A 22,400-nucleotide genomic window follows, 5' to 3' on the forward strand; every position below is an offset into this window, starting at 1 on the left:
CTGTAGTTTAGTTCCCATTCCACCAAAAAAAAATAAACAACAACCTTGAGTCCTTTCATCTTAAATTCATTCTTAATGTTATTTTTCATGAAACGAAACATTTTGCCAGTGTGGTGGTAAAATGTCATGAAAACACTTGATTAAACATATGAACTTATGATATGATCTCATCTGATTGTCAGGGCATTTCACTTGTTTGAAGAAAGATAAGATTTTAATACTCCAGCAGACTAGAGTAAATGCAGATTAACTTTTTTTTTTTTTTTTTAACAGTGATTGCACTCGACATTCCTTGCATCCACACAGGACAACTCTTTGTTAAGGTGCCCAGTCTAAAGTCCTCGTGCGTTCAGACCCCTTCAGGACACAGATTCTCCCGCTTACTCACACACACACACACACACACACACACACACACACTCCCCACCCCACTGCCTCTGGAGCTGTGAGCAATGAGAACCCCCCCCCACCCCACCCTATCCCATCCAACACCCTCCCCCCCAGTCCTTCAGCATCAGCCCTCTGAATGCGTGCGTAAAAGGCAAGTTTACCGTTGGCTGAGCTACACACACACACACACACACACACACACACACACACACATACACATACACACACACACACACAACACATACACACACACACACACGCACACACAAACACGCACACATCTTACTGAACCGGTGTGGATGAACTTCAACTGGATAATGGATTAACGCACCAGAGATAAAAACGCACAGCATAGTATGAATTCCAGATGTCAATGTATTGGAAGAAAAAACCCACCCACCCACCCACGACGAAATGACTCACATTTTAAAGTAGTTGAATAAACGTGCGCCGGTGCGGACGGGGAGGTTTTGCGTGGGTATTTGGGGTTCTTTGGTATTTAAAGCCGCTCAAAATCTAATTTTTATGGGGAAGGTAGGCTTTGACCTAAACCCAGCAGACGGACAGAGAGTCGCCGCAAGAGTCGCTGGTGCCAGACATGGATAGCGCGCTGGATACCTTTGGACACTGGTGCGCATCTTCATAAAGTGCGACACATCGAGACTGGCGAGGCTGAAAACTTCACTTGCCCCCAAGTCAAAGTTGCGGTCAACCTGATGAAGGGCAGGAAATATCACTCCCTCTGAATCGACGAGTTAAAGTTAGAGAGAACAGTCGGAGAAGCGCCTCCAGAGCAGTTTTACAAATCTTCAAAGGAAGCTTTTCAGCGGAGAAGATGCGTCAAGAGGTCGCCGGGAGATTTCAGATGCTGCTTGTGATTTGGCCGATACTTATCGTTAGTTTTGGGACGGGCTTTCCCACTAGACACAAGAATGTAGCCCACAAGGTAAGTTTTAATCGTGCATTACATATGTGTGTTGGCTTTTTGAAGCTCGGCGAGTTAAAGCAACAAGTTTCGAAAATGACTGGGACGTCTTGCACCTGCGACAGGCAAAATGTTATTTTTTTTTTAATGGAAATTATGAATACCTTATTGGATGTTTGCCAATACGGTAATGACTGTAAGGTGTATTTCTGTTTCCTCAGCTTTATGTCCATTTCATTGATTACCTTTGACCAATCCTATGATTAAAATGAGAGCAGCGCCATACATACATCACAGCAAGACTATACGTCTCCATAAGTCTCTATGGATATTATAGGAAGACTGTCGTGACGCCATAGGGGATTAAAAAGCACAGTAAAGTAGGATAAGGTCACCATGAGCTCAGTATTGAGTACGTCTCTGCATGGAATATTAGAGCCTAGTAATGCGTGCAAACATAGAATCTGCGTTTCTCTGCATGTTTTAGTTGTGCATCATTGGATAAAAGGCTGATGGAGGCTGAAGTGGTCATTTTTTTCATGTCATGGAAACAGCATTTGGTCAAATCAGTCAGCAGCTCACACAAAATCTGTTTGTCAATCAATCAGGTCAGCTCAAATTACATGAGAGTGGGATTTCCTCAAGAGTGCAAGCAGACCTGTATTGTTTCCCTTTCTTTCTCCATGTATAGTAAGGTAGCGGAGAGGGTGTGCCAACACTGGGCATACACTCTTGCACCGCACCAGTAATAAATTCAGAAGTCACTACACACACCCTGTGTAGTGTGTGGTGTGTCAAAGCTAGTGTTTGTGTTGTACATGGACATATATGGATATCAAAGTCTGTGCATGTTTGTGTGGTGCGAGTGTGCATGGATGTGTGTGTGTGTGTGTGTCGGGGTTTAGTTTTTGTCTTTGAACTTTTCCTTCTTGTGTGGCCTCCCATGGATGCCCTATTGGGTCTCCCTCCCATCATCTGTCTGATTGATGTCAAAAACAGAGGGAGGGAGAGAGAGAGCGGGGGATGGTTTGTGAGTTTAAAAAAAAAAAAAAAAAAAAAAGCTTTGGCATTTACGGTTGCTCATTTCATCCTCCACAAGGCTGCAGTTGGTGACTGTGCACCTTTGCCTGTGACCTGGTGGATGCTCGTCCAAAAGGGGGTGGCTGGACAGGAGAGATTAGAGTAGGAAGAGAGCAGGAGAAGGAGGAGGAGGAGGGGTGGGGGGGGGGGGGGGGGGGGGGGGGGCTGTGGGGCAGTACAGTAACGAGAGGCTTATGTAACCAGGGTAAGGCGAACCCTCTGAGTCTCTCACACTGCAGCTCAGGTCAAGGGTCACCTCTCTGATTGTTTACGTTGCCTCTTTTTTGTGTTAATGTGGAATTTCCTGTTTTCGGTTTTACCCTCATCTCTTGGGGAAGAGGAGGACGAGGAGGAGGACGAGGAGGAGGAGGAGGGGGGGGTGGGGTTTGTGTAGAAGTGTTGAAAAGTGGCCTCTTTCCCAAATATCGGGACCTGTTTGCCCTGTTTGCCTTTTCTGTTTTCTACCACCCTACCACCTCCGCAGCCTCACCCTGATTCCACCGAGCATGCATTTGTTTTCCCTGTGTGTGTGTGTGTTTTTTTTTTTTTTTTCATTTGCAAAGGCAGTGATCAAAGAGGGCCCATAGTTTATTGTTCTTCTGTAATGGTTTGGAAACAGCCAAGTGCAGAGGCCTTTGATATCTGCGGTCACATAAATCAGGGCTGCCACCCCCCCACCCCCACCCCTGAACCTCACCGGACTCCCCACCCCTCGCCCCATCCTGAGCCCCTGCCCCCTTCCATCGCCTCGACCTCCTCTCCCCATCCCGAATGTGTGTCACCATCAGCAGCATCAGCGGCAGCGGCGGCGAGCTAGCCCTAAATGGATCCGGTATTTTCCAGCCGGTCGCCTGAAAGGACAGCGGGACACAAGGCTTTGTGTTTGCCGCGGCGATGGGAAGCGGATTTCCCCGTGTGGCGATGGTCTGAAGAAGGAGGCAGTTTCCAGGCCAGGCCAAGGTCTCCCACTGCATCCGCAGAGTCACCCTGTAAAACACACCACATGCCATCAGCCAATAGGCCTTTGATCAGGAAGGCCCCTCCACAGATGAGAGGAGAAGAGGAGAGCGGGATCAGAGAGCACGAGGGGGAGGAAGAAAGGAGGAGGAGAGTGATATACAGGGCGAAAGAATACAGGATCCAGATGTGTAACAGGACAAGATGAGGAGGGTGTGAAAGTATGTGGCCTCCCTCATGACTCTGGTCTTAGTCGGGTCTGTGTCAGCTTGTGTTTTTCTGTGTGTGTGTAGGTAAAGGAGATTGTGTCTGTATGTATGCGAGGGGAATATTGTCACTGCCGGTCAGATATGAAGGTACGACACACAGACATGCGTTCGTTTTTGATCCATCCAGTTCTGAAGACAGGCTAGGAATGCATTGTGCAGGAGAATATCCTCAATAAAATCTTACGCCAAGAACAAGGAGTAACCTGTCAGAGATTTACTTGATTTTATATATATTTTTGGCAAGCAAAACAATGTTAGGTCTTTCTAACGGATTATATGTCAAACATTTATCAATGCAGACTCCAGTTTATGGCTTAAACCTACATCTCTCAGTAAAAATAATGGATCAGGCTGGAGGTGTCAGCACTGAAAAAGTGGTATTGGTGTTCCACCAGATCCGGCGATGAAAACCCCAGCACTAAGCCGAGTCAAAACCAATGGCACACTCATCTAAAAGTACCCACCTTTAAAAAAAAGTTTAAAACGCCTGCACTACGGGACTTAAATTTCCTGGTTAATGTAGAAAGAATTGTGACCTTTGTGTAATTACTGAGTACACTGTTTGAATTTACATTGGCCTTTCTGACAAACCGCAGGGCCATTTGCAGCATTTTATGTGTTTACTTGTGGTAAAAAATGGGAATTGGTGAAAATTCATGTTAAAAGCTATAATGATCTCCTGGCTCAGTTTCTGCCATTGGACTGCTTATTGCAGTAACATTGCCATAATTTGTCAAATTCTGCTCCTTGTCTGTTTGAATAGGGTATTAATTCACAATGTGGTAATAGGTCAAACATGCATTCGCCACAGTATTTGTAAGCAATGGGTGATTTACAAGGACATATTGTTTTCCTTCCCCTGTTTTCGACTACTACACTCTTCATCTATCGCTTATTAATGCTGACAGCCTCTTCCTCTAAGTAGGCATTATGTGTTCATAGTTGGATACAGCCAACCAGATAACTTTTTACAGGGCAATCACAGAGAGCCAGTGAAAAGTACACCCTGTGCTAAGGCCATAACTATATGTCTTCCACTGTTCTGTCATTAATTCAGATACTTTTTCCCCTCTTTTGCCCTCCAACTGCCACTGTTTTGCTCTGGGCAGACCACAGTCTGGCATAGCTCCAATCCCAAGATCATTTCCAATTGTATGATTGGGCTTTTTTTGTTGTTGTATAGAGGATATGCTGCAGACTTGTGCAGACAAGGGTTTAGAGGGGTTGGGGTTTGACTTTGGCCATTATCAGGAATAAAACAGACATGTGTCTTCTTCTATTAGCTGTGTAATAAACACTTGTTCACTGGATAATCAGGCTACAGAAAAATACATTTTTTCCATGATTATATTCTAGACACACTTATGTCTCCAGCTCCTCGCCATTGTAGTGTCACATTTAATCTCAGTCATTAACTTTTCTTCCTGCTGGCCTTCCTGCTGAGGACCTGAGAGGGGACACTAAGTGGTGGTCGTGGCGGTGGCAGTACGGCAGGTTCAGACACACTCGGGCCAGCCCAGGGGTCCCACGCCTCCCAGGCCCTCTCATTAAAGCTAAAAGAGGATCTTTCTGGCACAGGCCCCTCTTTGTCTAAAGCCTGGATGCCATAACTGTTGTGGGAAAAAAAAAAGAATGAAATAAACGAGAGCTGGTTGGTTGCTTGGCTGGTTGGTTGGTTGCCTCGGTGGCTTTTTAGAATTGCTGACCAAGCTGTGAAATGGTAGACATTTTCAAGGTTTCTTCCTGGAAACAGAGCACTAATTGTGTGCTATAGCTGCTAAGCAATGAGCCATTAAGCCAATTATAAAAATAACTAAACGTTTTTGCCGCTAACCCCAAAGTATTGATTAGGTTTTATACACTACCTCAAAGCATAACACTGATGTTTTTTGTTTTTGTTTTGTTTTGTTTTGTTTTTTTAAAGCCAGTTTGTGCTAGTTGTCTTCATAAAAAGCCATTTTCTTATTTTGGAATTTTGGAATTGTATGAAAAGCATCATCCTCAGACCTTAATCCATCAAAGTAAATGTTATGTTCTAGTGCGTTTTTGTCAAAGTTTCTGTTTTATTTTTATTTTGTTGTGTGTAAGTTGTTAGTTGTACACACAGGAAGACATGGAAGTGTCTACTGGCAAACATTACCTCATACACGTCACCTCATGCATTGCAAATGATCGGGGAAATGTAAAGCAGATATGTACAGCATGGGCTGCAACTCTCAATGCCACCATTCCAGTTGGCCATTCATCATTGTTCATGAGGGTGATAGAAAAACAATAATAAGCATATTCACTTTTCTTTTCAATCAGGCTCACGGCCAGACACCTCAGAGCGGTGGCGTCCAATACGCCCCCGAGGCTTTGGAGCAGCACAACCAGGTCCAGAGTCTACTGCCGGAGCCCCACAGACACCAGAGGAGGTGGTCCCACACCCAGCACCGCTCCGTTGGGGTCCTGCCACAGCCTGAGCCTGAAGAAGAGACTAAACCCTTCATCCTAGATCTCAAGAACTTCCCGGACCTGGCCAACGCCGACGTCAACTCCCAGAACCCCAATATACAGGTCAGTGGTACGCGGGATGTTGCAAATTACTGCATGATGGTTGATGTTTGACCAGGTGTAAAGAGGAACTTACACGATGGATGTTTCAGCTCGTTAGAGAGGCACGTCAGGATGTGTATGCATATGTTCTTAATTTCCATTTTCCATTCCAAGTTTTATGGGGACTGATTTTTTAAATGTATTTTTCACTGTTATGTACTGGCCTGGCTGCATAAATCCTTATGAACTGTAGTACACCATAACTTAACCACCACTTAAATGACAAGCTCATTCATTTTGGCATGTCTGGTGTCATTACACAGTAAAAAAGGGGGTAGGAAATGGTAGGCTAAATAGAAATCTTTTGCACAAAAGAAAAAAAAATGGGCAGTTGTTTCTCCCTTCAGGGTAATGATTTATTTCCTACTTAGTAGCAAAATGCAACAATCTCACCATCTAATCTTGGAGAACCAGCTGTGTCCTTTTTGCTACTATTTAATCAAAGTGTAATAAAACCAAAAGGCAGTCTGTAATCATAAGCGTCACCCATTAAGTCCTCATCAGTCCGTCTAGATTGGCCTAAACGTCTTCAAAAAGTCTTTCTGTTTAACTTATCTCAGCGTAGTAATGCTTCCCCTCTCTGGTCAGTGCAATCAGGATGTGGTAAGGGGAACGTAATGATGCCCACGTCTCCATCATGTAACTACAGTGACCCTGCTCTCACTGTCCCAGCGAAACCAAATTTTCTACAGCATATAGTAGACCAGAAATACCATCTTAAAGTTATATGACCCTGCACTTAGCTTGCAGTCCCCTAAAGCAAGCAAAAGCAATTTTCCAATCGCCAGGTTTGTAATTTCCTCACTGCAAACACTGTGCAAAATTATTTTCACTACATTTACCAAAAGATAGTGAAAATGCAGACAGGAAGTTTCCCCTCCAGCCTGCTTGTTGCCTGGTCTTCACATCAGCTGAAGCAGGCCCTTGTAACTACTGCAGCATCTAGGATGAGTCATACTGAGGTAATGAGAGGTAGTTAAGCGGAATAAATGCTTGCAATTCTCCTCCCTGAGACGAGAGCAAAGGAGCCGGGATCGTTTGGTTGTCTGAATGCTCATGCTCATGTCTGGCTGGCTGAGTTAGAGATGCAGCAAGTGGGTTTGGTTTCTTCAAATACTCCTCTGAGGATTGGAGATGGCTGATCTCTTGATATGAGCTTATAAGTCAAGCCGTAAAGCAAAGTGATATTGTTAATTATCTGTGACAGCACAAAACCAGAACAATTATTCCAATGATCTTGGACATGTAAGCAATTCTTGTCGAACATGAATAATGTGTATGTCTTCTACTCACTGTAAATTAGGCGGCTTTGGGTTATATGGAGTCTTGGTTTGCTAGTTAACAGCATTGGGAAAGAGTTGTTCATGTTCACAAGTACCAGTGCTTTCCACATCATGTCAATAACATGGGTGAATGATATTTGTTGGTGCATTTTTATTTTCAAATTAACCAAAATCCTTTTCTCTGGCCATGTAGGTGACCATTGAGGTGGTGGACGACCCTCAGATGGAGGTAGAGATGGACCTGGCTAAGGAAAAAGACTGGCTGCCTTCCTCGTCCTCTTCCCCATCTTCCACAGTAGATTGGCTAGGAGGGAAGAAGCTTTTCTGGCCCCTTTTCTGGGGCTACACTGACGCCGATTCCAGCGAGGACAGCACCAGCCGCTCGGGTTTGGAGGAAACTGGGGAGGATGAGGAGGACGAAGATTACTCTCTGGATTATGGCAGTGAGGAGCCCCTCCCCAGCGGAGTGGGCGGGGACTGGGATAGTCGTTGGAACGAAGGCTGGGACGCGATGCAGAGCTACTTTGGTGAGGTTTGCCAAGTGGTACACTCTGTCTGCCAGTTTAGCCATATAAGCACAAATTCCTCTCGGTTTTTCACCATTCAGTGTCAGATTTGGCTTCTTCAAATCGCAGCAAAACAACAGGACCAACCAATTAAAACGGATCACTTCAGAAATTACCAACATCAAAGAAATTTTTTTCCGCTGATATAGGGAAGAAAAAAGTAGCAGCTCAAACTAGGGGAATGCAATCAATGAGGTTCACATATCAAAAGAAAGATAAAGGGGACAGGAATGTGTTGTGGAAGAGAAAGAGACCAACAGACTGGCTCAGGGGGTCTGCCTGATCGACTGTCCTGACAGCCGGAGTGAGCCAGGCGATGCCAGGAAGACAGGCAGCGTGAGCACTCGACCATCAGGGCATTGTGGGCTTCAGGCACTTTGAAGTAGACACTGGTCGTGCTGGTCACTGAGGCCTGCCTTTTGAAGATGGGTCCGATGCGCTCGCTAATGGCAGCGTGAGGCCGGCACTGTTCCCTGGGACAAAACAGCCCTCTGCTTGTGGACAATTAGAGGGCAGATTGGGAACACAGAATGACAGGGGCCATTCGGCTGCCCCTTTTATCCTTTCCCGAGACCCCATGGGCCCCCCCAGACCCTGGCGGCCCTCACTGCCCTCTGCGGCTCCGCCTTTTGAGCCAGTTCAAGAATTTCGGGGGGCTTTCAGGGCTCTGCATAACATTTATGGCTTTGTTTTTTTGGTTTTGTTTTTTGTTTGTTTGTTTCTATTTAATTTTGCTTTCCTCGGAAGGGAAAAAATAGCAGTGTGCCTCAGTGTGCACAGACCTTATTCACTGACAAAGAGTAAAAAAAGAAAGATATAGAGATGAGGAGAAAGATGAGAAACATGCAAATCGACAAACAGTGACAGCGAGAAGTGGAGAAGTTGAGAAGTTGAGAAAAAGAGACTGAGAGACAGAAAGACAGAGGATGGGCTGGGCAATGGGCAAGACTAAGGTAGAGAGTTTATAGAGGAGCTACAGCCATACTTTAAGTTTTTATTCTTCAAACACAGCATTAGAGATTTCCATGAATAAAAATGTACACCTAACCAATCTATAGTGATTGTATAGCATATAGGTGTATAAAAATATTGAGAACTTTAGCTATGTAACTTTCATCCATTTGCTGATAGAAATCGTTCTGCGTAAGTGATGTGCATATAGACTTCCCAGCAAAGGGCAACAATGCCTGTTAAGTGGTCAGATCTAAAGGCTCGATGAACATAAATCAAGGACGTCTACTTTAGCTTCTCCTGTAATTACGTCTCTCCTGAGACCCTATTCCCGTGTGGCCACATGGCGAGTTGGCTGCGCCCGCAAAGGCAAAATTGGGTGCTCGCTGCACCCAAGCTGGTATTTCTGCACCCACCTCGCCTTTAATCAAGAATGACTTGTTTTCAGTGTGATTAACACTATAAGGAAACTTGGTGTGCAGACAGATCAGCCCACCCCAGCACAGGCTCTCTCGCTCTCTAATTTGGATAAAGCCTACTTCAAAAGAATATGGGTTTGTATGGGAAAGGTTAGACCAGGACAAAATTTCCCTCTATATTGACTGAGGCAGGCGAGAAATTTTCAGAGTTTATCTTGGATCAGGATGTTGACGCTACTCACCCTATCAATTACTTCAGCGGAGTGCTCTAAGCTGATTTGTTTTCATTTTTCTAGCTTTCTAAGCTGGAAAACAGTTGGTAATCTTGATCAAACCTTAGGAGCTGTTGTTTTTTCCCCATGTATACAGAGATTGAGCCAGATGTTGGCCTCTGACCACAAACATGACACAATGATCCTCAAAAATGTTACTGTAAAGTTAGTACCACCTTTAGCTCTCTCTCTCTCCCTCTTTTCTAATAATGTCTGTCATTTATACAATATATAAATTGTTTGAATTGTTGAGTTTTTACAGGGTTGCTCAGTAGCTTATGGTTCCAAACCATAGTGAAATGTAAACAAAAGTAAGTTTGGCTGAGTTAGTGTTGCTGACTATGTTTGTCTTTTTCCTTCCTCAGAGAAGGAGACAGACGAGTGGACTGCCTGGTCTCCCTGCTCTGTAACTTGTGGACATGGTGAAAAGAAGAGGACTAAGTCCTGTGGTTACTCCTGCACTCTTACAGAGGCCTCCAGGTGTGACCTGGAGCCATGTCCTGGTGAGATTACACTAGTCTAGTTTCCCTTCAAGGCATACATGCCTTCTTCATTCCAGTGATCACCAATGATAAACTGTTTATTAGAACTTTTTTCCATTATTTTCGATGAACTAGGTTTATTCCAGGGCCACAACAACAGAGTTTCCTACAGTATACAGACTTCTTAATCTATAAAGCGTGTTTAATCTGTACTTTATGTGTGTCTTTCCCGTTTGTAGATGATGTCAATTTTGTGGTGGAGCCTTTCCCTTTCGAGATGGAGAATGGCACAGAGCCATTTGGGACAGGTCAGTTGAATGTATTTTGTGTTTTGCTAGGCCTTACATAGTAGCAGAGTTGAGGAAATCACTTTAAATTCACTCCAGTTGTTGAAATACTCAGCAAATTTAAGAATGTGCCTTTTTTGGTTAGTAGCAGGGCATATGTACACAAATAGGAGAAAGAAAAAATGTTTAGGGTACAACAAAAGGTACACCCTGTTGGCTGTCTGTGTGGAGCACGTACCATGAAACAGTAGGGCTAAGCTGTGGCGGCCTGAGTTCAGGTCCGGCCCAGCTCCTTTGCTGTGTGTTGTCCCCCTCCTCCACCCTGTCTTTCCTATCTCTCTTTGCTGTGACTGTCTAGTGAAGCAGAAATGCAAAAAAAAAAAAAAAAAGGCATATGCAATAACACCCCCCCTCCATACACACACGCAGAAACAGCTTGCCAAACCAAAATCATACATTTTATGCAAAGTGAAGCAATTAAAAGTAAATACAAAGCTCTTTAATGTGGCAGATCTTTGATATCATGTTTCTAGTGTGGTGCAGCCATGGATGTTTCAAAGAGTTACGGGGGAGATTAAAGCCCCACTTTCCCGTATTCAGTAAGGGATTGCCAAGATCTCAGAAATGTACCAGTGCAAAACAGTAAATCTGAGATTTTCTCATGTAAGGTGCTGCATAAAATGTTTGATCAGTCTAACATGAGTGGGACTGCTTCCAGTTCACAAGAATTAGGCCCTGTGCAAAAATGCCTGGTAATACAGTATATCTCACCTGCCTCTGGGCGCACTATCAATCCTATCAGTTAGTCACTTAGCCAATCATCTACCAATACCCCAAGTGAAGCAAGTGTTACATCAGGCTTGCCCATCTCTTCCAAAATATCAAACAATGTTTGAAACACTGAGACACTAGACATCAATTTTCCATTTTTGAAACAGCCAAGTGCCTATTCAATGTGCAAATAACTGTTTGGGGCAAAGCCAGAACATGTGCCCCAAAGAAACAGAAAGTATTTTACATCAGTCACACATCGGATCCAAATTGGAATTCATATTAAAGTGCTTGACCTCAGAGAAATGTAGATGCAATAGTATAAGACCATGCTTGATGCATAGAGATCTTCAGTGATACCCTGCCAGTGCATCTAACTGTTGTCCCTCTGCAATGTGTATAGTCAAATCTGCTTCCCAATCTGACTTGACCTGACAGGTTGCTGTTGGTTGATGATATTCCCCTATAGATGATGGATTATAAGAAAGTAAAGCTATACTGTTGGGTGTACTTGGGATGTTTGAATATAGAGAATGCACATGCATTGGATCTAATGAAGTTTTGAGAATGCACTTCTTCACTAGCTTGATTGGTAGCATGGCTGTTTGTCAAGATGCAAGGCACTGGACTTTTTGATTTTCAAGAGGGTGCTGTCTTTACCACTAGCAATGTCATCTTTGTTGACAACCGTAACACATGATTTTAAATGATCTTCCCAACAGATGTAGACAGCTGTGAGAAGTGGCTGAACTGTAAGAGTGAGTTCCTCCAGAGGTACCTCCACCAGGTCTTATCCGAGCTGCCCAGCTGCCCCTGCTCCTACCCTTCTGAAGTGGCGTACACAGTGGTCAGCGTTTTTGATGAAAATCAAGACCGGCCGTTCCGCTGGCGTGATGCCAGTAGCCCTAAGGAGCGCCTGGACATCTACAAACCATCAGCACGTACCTGCATCAGATCAGCACTTTCTGGCGACTCATCTACACTGGCAGCGCAACACTGTTGTTATGACGACCATGGACGGCTGATCACACGGGGGAAGGGTGCAGGCATGCCTAACCTGATCAGCACAGAGTTCTCACCTGAGCTGCACTTCAAAGTGGATGTGCTGCCCTGGATCCTTTGCAAGGGAGACTGGAGCCGCTTCCATGCGGTGCGGCCGCCCAACAATGGGCTGAGCTGCCCAGAAAATCCCCATGAAGATGTGTTCATGAATGAACTGGAAGAGGCCAGGGAGTACTGAGGGACCACAGCCAAAACTACCACTTCAGCCAGAGAGGAGGTGGGCCCAATCCTAACTTGAGAGTGGACTGCCTACCTTAAAAAAAAAAAAAATCATATGATATTATATCAAAACCATGCATTGTCTATGGACCATGCATGATTACTCAGAGGTAATGCACAGATGTGACTGGGAGGTTTTTTGGGGGGAGGGTTAAGGCTCATAGTGAAGTGTGGCTGTCTCAAGTTAGGATTTGGCACAGTGTCCTGATATCAGGCTCAACTGACCTGAACATGAATGGAAAAAAAGATGCAGTATTCTCCCAATGCTTGCCAACCTGTTACACATCTGGCATGACATCAAGCTCTCTATCTCTCTTTTTTCATTCAGTACACACTCTTGGTGCGTGTAAGCATGATGTCTACCTGCTAGCTTTTTTTTTTTTTTTTTTTTTTTTTTTTTTTTTGGTGGTGTCCTGGAGCTCATGTGATTGACAATAGCAACATATGGTAAACATCTTGATCATGCTTCTTAGAGAATTTACATTAGGAAATGTATGATTATGGGCTGGTTATACTGATGAGAGAAAGGAATGCATGGGCAGAGTCCAACAAATGAATAATCTTCACTATGCTGCTAACATTAAGTGAAAATGCTTCAGGTTTGAAAGGTACTAAGGGGGACAAGCCTACAATGTGAAGGACGAACATTAGTAGACCCCCCCAAAAAATAATAATGATAATAAAAAGGTGAAATTTGGCAAATATGGCAATTTGGCAGAGACATGCAAGCACAGTACATGTCAGTCAATCTACTGGGACACAAGTAGTAACAGTGTCCCATTAGATATTGTGCGTGACACAATTATAGTAATAATTAGTAATATTGAGAGGTTGATATACATATTAAAGACAGTTGGAATCTTAACCAGAGCAGTAAACTAAAGGGATTTCAACTCTCCTTGTGACTGATGAGCTTGCTGGTGCATATCCTTTAGGCAGTAATTACACAGGAGCAATGCATTTGATTTTAATTGCTTTGTCACACAAATTGATTCCATATGTTTCCTCATGTTTCGACAGCATGAAAAGCTTTGATGTGGGTCTCATAGAGTTAAAAAAAAAAATTGGATCTTTTGTGCCTCTGTTAATCCAGCCACCTAAGCAACTACAGTGTAAAATGTAGGCAAAAAAGTGTTCTAAAGTGAGCAGATTGTTCTCATAGATGTGTCTCTACAATGTTCTCAGGGGGACTAAATGACCATGATAAAAATCTGTCCATTTACCTCGACCATGGAGCACTATTGGACCTTTGTATGAAGTGCGCATGTATTCAGGTAGAGATTAACAGAAGGGTAGCGAATGTGTAATCCAGATTGGGACTGATGAACAGATAATGGTTTTTAGCAGATGGAATTCTTATCACTGAATAGCTGTTGTCATTTTGATGCATTGTGTCCGGCAAGAGGCTGTTGGCTTGAAGTCTTTGGATTTCTGTGCAGAACTTGAATGGATAGAAAGGACATTCCTGTTCAAATAAACACTTGAGTCGTCACTTAGTTGGTAGTGATGGCCAGCATAGGACATTTGATAACATTGACATGGAAAATAAGCGATTTAAAAGCATCTTTTAACTTTAACGTTCAAGTAGTGTAAAACAATGCTCCAGGAATTACCAGTTCTATCAGTTCTAGTTCTGTGGGATTTTGCTCCAAAACTCTTTCAGGAATACTATTTCCAGATGTATATATGCGAACATGCATTTACATTTGGAATCAACAATTTTAAAGGAAGGCACTTTATTTAAAAAAGTATATATATACGTATACATATATATATATATACACATGAACAAAAGATATATATGAATATCAAAATGTACTCATGTTTGCCATGTGTTGAAGATAGTGTTATTGTGAAAGGATAACTTGCCAGAAATGCTGCATTGTTCTATGAAAGTGCATATATCACGTGTTCTGTCAAGAAAAGCATGATCTTTTTGTGATTTCTGAACCTAGTATTACATATATGGTCTTGTACAGTATTTATTTGTCTGTTCTTTTTTTTAAAGTTTGCTGAAGCTTTGAAATGACTCTATACTCAACATGGTGCACTAATCGGACTGAGAAATGCAGGCGCTCAATGTCAAAAGGGAAACCATTTGCCTCACATCACTTCATACAGCATCATCCAGTGTCTGTATTTCATTCTACGTTGTACTTCAGTGCTCTATGAATATGTTGTTGCAATTATGATGAAGAAATATATAAAGACTTTGCATTCATCGCCTGGCTCATGTGAGGTGTCTTTATTTCCAGGTTTTTCATATTATATTGTGATGCTATAGAACGTATAAGATATGATAGGTATTAGAAGAGGAAGGCATGTCACAAATACTAGTAGGAAAGCTTGTTGCTGTTCAGTTATCAATCCTGCCACTTGTAGCTTGATTCAGAATTTTTAAATGTCAATGAGAAATGCCTGAAAGGCTTGTCCAAGTAGTAGACCATACTTTGTCAGCTCCTAATATGCTGAAGCTGTTGTAAAAGTAAGGACTTTAAATTAGAGTAAGGTAAATATATATGGAGCTTTTGATGACAAGAGGGTATCTCTTTATGCTTCACTGATTAATGTTAAAATGACATTAGGCAACTTTGCATGTTCCAACTGAAAGCTTTGATTTTCAATACGCAGAAATGATGTGACATGACGCCAGTGAAGTGCACACATCATACTCATCCTCACCATTTCGGGCAGTCTGTGATTGCTTTATACCAAGAGATACCAAAGGGATGAGAGGAGCAAAAGATCCTGAGATGAACCCGGCGTTTTCTCGACAAAGCACTTACTTGCTTACTTTGTATTTCGTTTCAATTTGTGATTTACTATAGCTGGGAGAGTGTCCCAAACCAAGAATTTCATTTGGCCAAATGGGACAAATGTGTGCAGGTTTGTGTTTTTAAAAAAATCAACCACTGTAACTCAATCTTTAGTTTATTATAAAATACTGAAAATACTGTCTCAATGCAGCAGTCATCAGTGAAAAGTGCAGAAAGAACAGAGAGCATTCTAACAGCTGATATGCAATTCCACCATAGAAACCATTGCATTTAGGAGAAAATTACTTTTAAACAGCTGTCCACTGTAGTGACCACTATGCGCCAAAGGGTTAATGTATGAACTTTTATGTTTCTGTATACCCGGGAGTGTCTTTAGGATCCAGAAATAAGAGCCAATGACCATTCAATGTTAAAGACACTTGGCACTTGTCAAGCAGTCGAGTTTCCTTCCAACCTCTCCATCCCTAAATGCCTGAAACTTCCTTTATGTCAGAGTAGACACAGCAAATGTTGTTTATTCTCATGAAAAATACTGTTTCCATCGTCCACAATTGAAGCAAACAATGTCAGACCATCAAAGGGAGGTTCCCGTATAGTTGTGAATGTCCCGGCACGCAGCACGCTGGAAGGCAAAATTGTTTAATAATCTGTGATAAAAAAGACTGTCTTTTTATGCGTTAGTGTCAGCCATGATTAAAAGTCATGGGAATGGGACTGTAGTTTTTCATCTAAATAACCTTTTCCATGTTTAATGTTCTTGGATCCAGTGACGACAGGATTCAATTAGGCGTCATGGCCCAGTTCCCTTGATAGTACATGGAAGAAGTATGTGCAGTCACTGTTCTGCTAGGTTATTGCAACACTCTATGAATCAGCAGCATCAAACGTTTCCCTAATTTACTCCGTCTCGCTGAGTGTGTGTCCTCAGCCGAATGTCAGTCTCTTTTTACAAGTTGAGCTCATGTCTGGGGGTCAAAAGCTGCACTAACGTTATCTATTAGACATCTCAAGGCTCTGGTCCAGCTTTTTTTTTTTTTTTTTTTTTTTGTTAAAGCATGTGTCAGGACTCAAAATGGTTTTTGGGCCAAGTTCAGGTGAGCCACATGATTGATACAGTTATATGATGATTCCCAGTACAAGAGACTTATTTTATCATGTGGGTCCAAACGATAAAGCTGGACCATTGCTGGTGTTGGCTGTGAGCTCCTTTAAATTCAGGTTCCAGCTTTGAGCAAGAGTGAAACTTCATGGTACACAGTGTATATCAAAATAATGCAATAAGGTTTCCACATGAGTACGTAACTTCAAGTTTAAACAGTTAAATCCACATTGCCATTGATCGTAACTCACAACCACTGCCACAGCCATCAGTCTCTGCTCTGGTTTCTCGGATGTTCTGTCCATACAATCATGCTGTCTGAGGGTATACTCTTACAAGAGGATTAAATAACATCAAGATTAAAAGTTCAGGGGTCAGGGTAATGCAAATCCAAAGGCTTAGGCAATCCAAATACTCCTCTTAGATACTCTAATTCCTGTAGGTCATGACGCCTAGCCTTTGCTTGCTGCTCTCGTTGACACAAGAGCGGGGAAAAAACCAGCATAGCTGTAAATTTCCAATAGGAACATTAGGTCAGAAGTGGGACGCAGGTGGCACAGGATGTACTTATGTTATGAGTATAACCTAGGAGACTAAAAATATCCACCTATCCATCCCTATAGCGGGTATATAGCCATCCATACTGGACTGAACGATAAGGAGCTTGGTAGGTCTACTATAGTCCTGTAGTGATTCATAAGTTGACTGCAGATGAGTGCTGTGTGGAAGGAAGCCAGACACATGTTGACCACATTGCTGCCGCAGCATAACAGATAAATAACCACAGATGTGTAGACGGAGGAGAAAGGAGAGAGAGGGAAAACAGAAGAGAGCAAAAAAAAAAAAAAAAAAAAAAAAAAAAAAAAAGAACATAAAAGACAGGGGAGGTTTCAAGACGCCGTGGCTAAAAATGTTATCTGAAATCTTGAATGAAGAAAAGAATTTCTGGGTGGACACGTTTGAGAATTGAGTAAATTGCATGAGTGTTGCCTCATAGACTGAGCGCTACACTCACATTTACACTTGTGAGTCCAACCCGACTGCGGTCATTATATTTGAAATACTTAGCAAACGATATGAAATGGGGCGGTTTTAAATAATTTCACAATACAAGCTCAAAAAAGGGTACCCACCTCAAAGAATGTAGTCGTAGGCATGTAGGCATGGTCACGGCTGACATGTGTGACTCAGGGACTGACCGGCTGTGTAACTGTGTGATGTCTGCTTACACGAGCGCATACTTTACTCAGTGTATGAATGTGTGTGTGTGATGTGATTCATTCCTTTAGTTATGGTGCTGGTGGCCCAGGCCTGGTGCCAGCTCTCGGTGGTTACAGATCTGTTTACCCTCATCGGCTGGCAGGAACATGAGATTTCCTCTGGGTGTGCTGTGGCCGGTCGACCGGCAAACAACAAGGCCCTTCAAGTCCCTCGCCACTCCTTTTACACACTGCCTTGTCCCCCAAACTCCCCTGTGAATCACATGTGAAGGGGGTTAACACAAAACCCCTAGGTAAACAAACACACATACCTACATGCAGACAGGGACACAAACGGAACCGCAACTCCCATAAACATCTCAACATTTATGCACACGCAAACCCACATGCACACTTTAGTTGCACTACCTCAGTTACTTATGAGAATGCCAATGGATATTAGGATCTTATGGATTATCTGGAGTGTGACTTATCCCATTCCTTGACCAGCTTGACACAGAGGAAGGCCTTGTTCCGAAATGATCAGCAACGCTAATCTCAAACCTGGCCTCCATCCACAAGAGAGATGGACATCCAGAGGCTGCGGAGCATGAAAAACACTCCCTGTGTCTCCGTTTACCTCAGATTACAGCAATACAGGTGGTTCATTTGTGCAAGAACTCAGATTAATCTAAACGCCCTGTAACTGTGTACTTCATTCCATTTCTCCGATGTTCGACTTGCGGGCGCTGTTTGATTGTCCGCGTTTCAAAAGACAATGTTATTGTTTTTGTCGTCTCACTCATGAAAATGTCCTTGGCCCTTGAATATTTTTCTCGCTCCCAAGTCTTACAGACTGAGGACAGAAGAGTTGTTTTAGCAAGCAAGAACAACATTCAGCCCAGTAATCCCAACACTGGACATCAATATCCTCAGAGAGGTCTGACTGAAATTCCTTGGATGAACGAGACTCTAAAAACTTTTGTTTACCCACGTCCAGTAGGAGTCTTAATTTTCTCCCTCTCTTTGTCGATAATATAATCAAAAGAGCAGCCAACACAATACCTCTGGACATGAGAGGGGCCTGCAGCTCCAGTACTACTGAGATGGCAGACAGCCAGCCATAACAACATCAAACAGCCCCTAGCCTCCAGCGTTTACACATAGCCAAGACCCTGGACCAAAAATATGATCGCTCGCTCTCTCTCAGATAAGAATGCAGACAAGCTTGGAGGGTTATTGGAAACAATATGTGCAGGTATGAAGTGGCTCTACAAGTGGAAGAAGATGGTTTTCAGAAAACAAGTAGGATGAAAATGTTTTTTTTTTTTTTTTTTTTTTAGATCAGATCAGAGGTTTCTTGTATACCTTAGATTTGATTATCTTGTAAATCGTCTTGTAAAGATGGCTATCAATGATGGGGAGCAATGTGATTCAGTTGCACATCACAGGGGCCCATAGAAATATTATGATCTGGCTCAGTAACTCAACTTTATCCACAGATCATTTACACAAAGCACAAGCAAGAGGGAAGGACAGTGGAATGTTGAGAAACTGACAAAGAGTGCCCTCTGCTGGTCAACATCAGGAAATGCATGTTTGAATGTGTACTCCCAATCTCAAACACAACAGTAATGACATGAAAATTCAAACATTTTCTTTTTCTCCCCTCTCATATACGATGAGATTTTGTAAGAATAGTCTAGATGCAATTGATTTTGGCACTTTTCCCACTTCCCCCCCCCCCACCACCAACATCAAACATTAAATGATTAACTATTGAAGCCAGTACATGGGTAAAAAAAAACAAAATCCAAGATTTGTCCCGTACATTTTTGTAAGTGCCCAGGCTGTTTTTTTTTTTTTTTTTTAACACAAAGTGAATAAGGGAGAGTGTATATTTGCATGTGCATTGCCTTTCCTTTTCATGCAGTTCCACCCCACATACTGAGACTCTGAGAGGCGATTTAACAGCTTGTCTAAGTATGTAAAAAAATAATCCTATATTGTGTATACTGTCACCCACAGTTTGAGATGGCATTGGGATTGATAAGCTGTTCAGTCGCTTCAGTCAGTTGCTTCCATTCTCCTGTCAGCCTAAGAAAATAAGTAGGGTGTGTAAAAAAAATGAGTTGGCTTTAAGATAGATTAGGTGTGTCTTTTGGATTTCAAAAGACAATTGCTTTTCACTTGTCACCATCAACTGAGCTCATGCGGGACATCCTTAAATTAGCCGTACCATTTGCTCCAACATGGATCTTTATTTTTTCTGCCAGAAGATGGCCGCTGTCCCTCAGCAGAGGCAGCTTGAGCTACAAGGAATCTTAAAAAAAAAAAAAAAAACTTCAGAAACAATCAGCTTGTGACACATCACAGAGACACATACAAAGAGTAACTTAACCACGACCAAATTGGATTCTGTATCTTCCACACATACTTAGTCACAGGACACCCTTTTAGCCCACTTGCACCACACAAGTTTAATGAGGGAATTTATTTAGGGGAGCACATACAAATGTTCAACTCATCACGCCTTTGATTTATAATGCTGTATGCATCGCTTAGCCTACCACCTCGCTCTCTACAGCTTGACTGAGCCTTTGTTAGTTTCTTTCTATGTGTTGACTCAAACAATTACCCAATTATGCCTGTGTTGATGGAGATGGGTGTAATTGTATAAGCTGTGGGAGGATTGCCTGCTTCAGTGGCAGACGTGAAAGGAGGCAGCGCCTGATGTGTGAAGCGTCTCTATCCATGCACTTCTATGCTTCGGTTGTCAGTGATGATCCTATTTTGAGACGTGGAGGAATCTCCTCATCCCTCCACGCTGAAACATAGGCCTACTGATGAGAGAGCACTGAATGCTGAGGTGAGTGGAAGAATTATTTTGCTTTAGAAGTGTTAACTGTGAATCATCAGCGCAATGAACTGATTTATAAGGTGCAGTGAGTGCATGCTGCATCATAACTTGGGCCTATAGCTCTATGTTTACAGGTCTAGCATGATAATTCTAAAAACTTGCACTACAGACAAAGATTTCATATAGTTTTGATTAACACTTCCTTATGGCTCTTTATTTTCACATTGAATACCTGTAGGCTGATCGGTGTCCATGACAGAACACATGCGTTGAGGTCTCAGCTTTTCAAAGGTTGCACATGTTGCATTTTGGTATTAAAAAATCATAAATGCACTGGTTCTGTGACATTAGTAGCATTAATATTGGCAAATGACACCACTGTCGAGAATACTGGCAGCTTGTGCTGGCCTCTGCAGTGCATCTTACATCGAGGGCCAAGGGGTTGGATTTTGTGGGAAATCTCCTGAATCACTTTATGGCACAAAACAGGAAAAGGACTGCTGTTCTCCCACTCTTCCAACAGAGCTAAAGCTTTCAGCGGTCTTGGAAAGGGCAGCGATGGAACAAATGAAAGGTCAATGGAAACTCACTTACACCATGTTTATGCTGTCATTTAATCATATCATATATATTGACATTCAATTAATGGAGTAACAGCTGAATATGAATAGCTTAGTAACTTACACGAAGAGAGATCAACAGATGTTTACTGCTGATGATGTTTTACACATTAGTTATCAAATGCTGGCTAGACTACACAGATATGATATAGGCCTAATGGTTTGACAGAGACATATGCACAGATTTAGGTATACCAAAATTCATTCACCTCACTCACATTTGACTGCCCTGACTATGTGACTTCAGATGTAAAAAAAAAAAAAAAAGAAAAAAAAGGGTAATTTTCAGGCCTGAGGGGGGAAAAAAAACAAAAACAAAAACAAAAACAAAAAAAAACTGAACCACATTGTGTTGTTGAACTGCAAAACATTGCAAGGAATATAGAATTGAATTTTGCTGTTATTCATAATATTCATTTGTCAAGCAAACGGTGTGCAAGAGAAAACACTTTACTCCCCAGAGTAACATCATCACCTAGTGAGTATTTTATTATACAGTTGAATGAATCAAGTGCACCAACAGATCCACTGTTATATCTCTTTAGTTTGTTATGCACAGGTTCAATTCAGTTTATTCAGATGTTCCACCAGTGTAGGCTATGTGTGTCAGTGTGTGCATAGTTCCTTCTATGGTGTGAAAGCTGATTTGAAAACTGCTGAATTTGACTTCTGGGGATTGATTAATCACTATTATGGCATCTATCTAGCTAGCTAGCTGTTTATCTAGCTATCTATACACACACATACACGTAGTAAGTGTTCTTTACTTTGTGACTATGTGTCACATGTGTCACATTTTGTCTAATGCATTTTTCTAATTTGTCAGTCTCTTGTGTACCACACTCTGTATTGATTTGACAGATGGTGAACCTAATGAAATTTTAGATCGATCGAAAGTGTTTGTTCGCAACGGGGAGTAAAGTAGCTCAACAACAAACTGAGCACTTCCACGGCACCCGTTCCCTTCTTCTATACTGTGTATGTCCATCAGTGATATGATCAGTATCATATCACTTTACATCCTTACTACTGCGGAAATATTTTGTTATATTTACTATATACCGGTAATATTTATTGTACAGTTAATGGGTTACAGACGCTCGTTTTGTCGTGGAAGTCTCAAACGTTACCTGTTTTTGTGCGTTAGTATCAGTCAGAAAGTGTTGCTTCAGCTTAGTTTTCAGCTTTAAGACAAACGGAGGTTGAAACACGAAAAAGCTACTGAGGCCCCAGCGAGGATCGAACTCGCGACCCCTGGTTTACAAGACCAGTGCTCTAACCACTGAGCTATGGAGCCGCAGCTGTGTGAATGGC

The 22,400-nt window shown here is 42.5% G+C and overlaps 1 protein-coding gene and 1 non-coding gene across 2 annotated transcripts; one reads left to right on the forward strand and one right to left on the reverse strand.

Annotated features, from left to right (window-relative positions):
* The first annotated feature begins 867 nt into the window (after positions 1 to 867).
* ism2b (isthmin 2b) lies at positions 868 to 14,753 on the forward strand. The gene is made up of 6 exons (XM_030046668.1): positions 868 to 1,336; positions 5,929 to 6,180; positions 7,696 to 8,029; positions 10,076 to 10,213; positions 10,432 to 10,500; positions 11,973 to 14,753. The coding sequence occupies exons 1-6, from the start codon at positions 1,226 to 1,228 to the stop codon at positions 12,488 to 12,490; spliced, it is 1,422 nt and encodes a 473-aa protein (XP_029902528.1). The 5' UTR covers positions 868 to 1,225; the 3' UTR covers positions 12,491 to 14,753.
* Positions 14,754 to 22,310: 7,557 nt separating this feature from the next.
* On the reverse strand, positions 22,311 to 22,383 carry trnat-ugu (transfer RNA threonine (anticodon UGU)). The gene has a single exon. It is a non-coding gene; the product is annotated as a tRNA-Thr (tRNA).
* Positions 22,384 to 22,400: the final 17 nt, after the last annotated feature.

This window comes from Myripristis murdjan, chromosome 24 (genome assembly GCF_902150065.1).
Source record: "Myripristis murdjan chromosome 24, fMyrMur1.1, whole genome shotgun sequence".
NCBI lineage: Eukaryota > Metazoa > Chordata > Actinopteri > Holocentriformes > Holocentridae > Myripristis > Myripristis murdjan.

Coding starts and splice junctions, on each gene's coding strand:
- ism2b (XM_030046668.1), top strand. CDS start 1,226: ATGCGTCAAGAGGTCGCCGGGAGATTTCAGATGCTGCTTGTGATTTGG. Junction 1,337..5,928: donor ACAAGAATGTAGCCCACAAG/GTAAGTTTTAAT, acceptor CTTTTCAATCAG/GCTCACGGCCAGACACCTCA. Junction 8,030..10,075: donor CGCGATGCAGAGCTACTTTG/GTGAGGTTTGCC, acceptor TTCCTTCCTCAG/AGAAGGAGACAGACGAGTGG.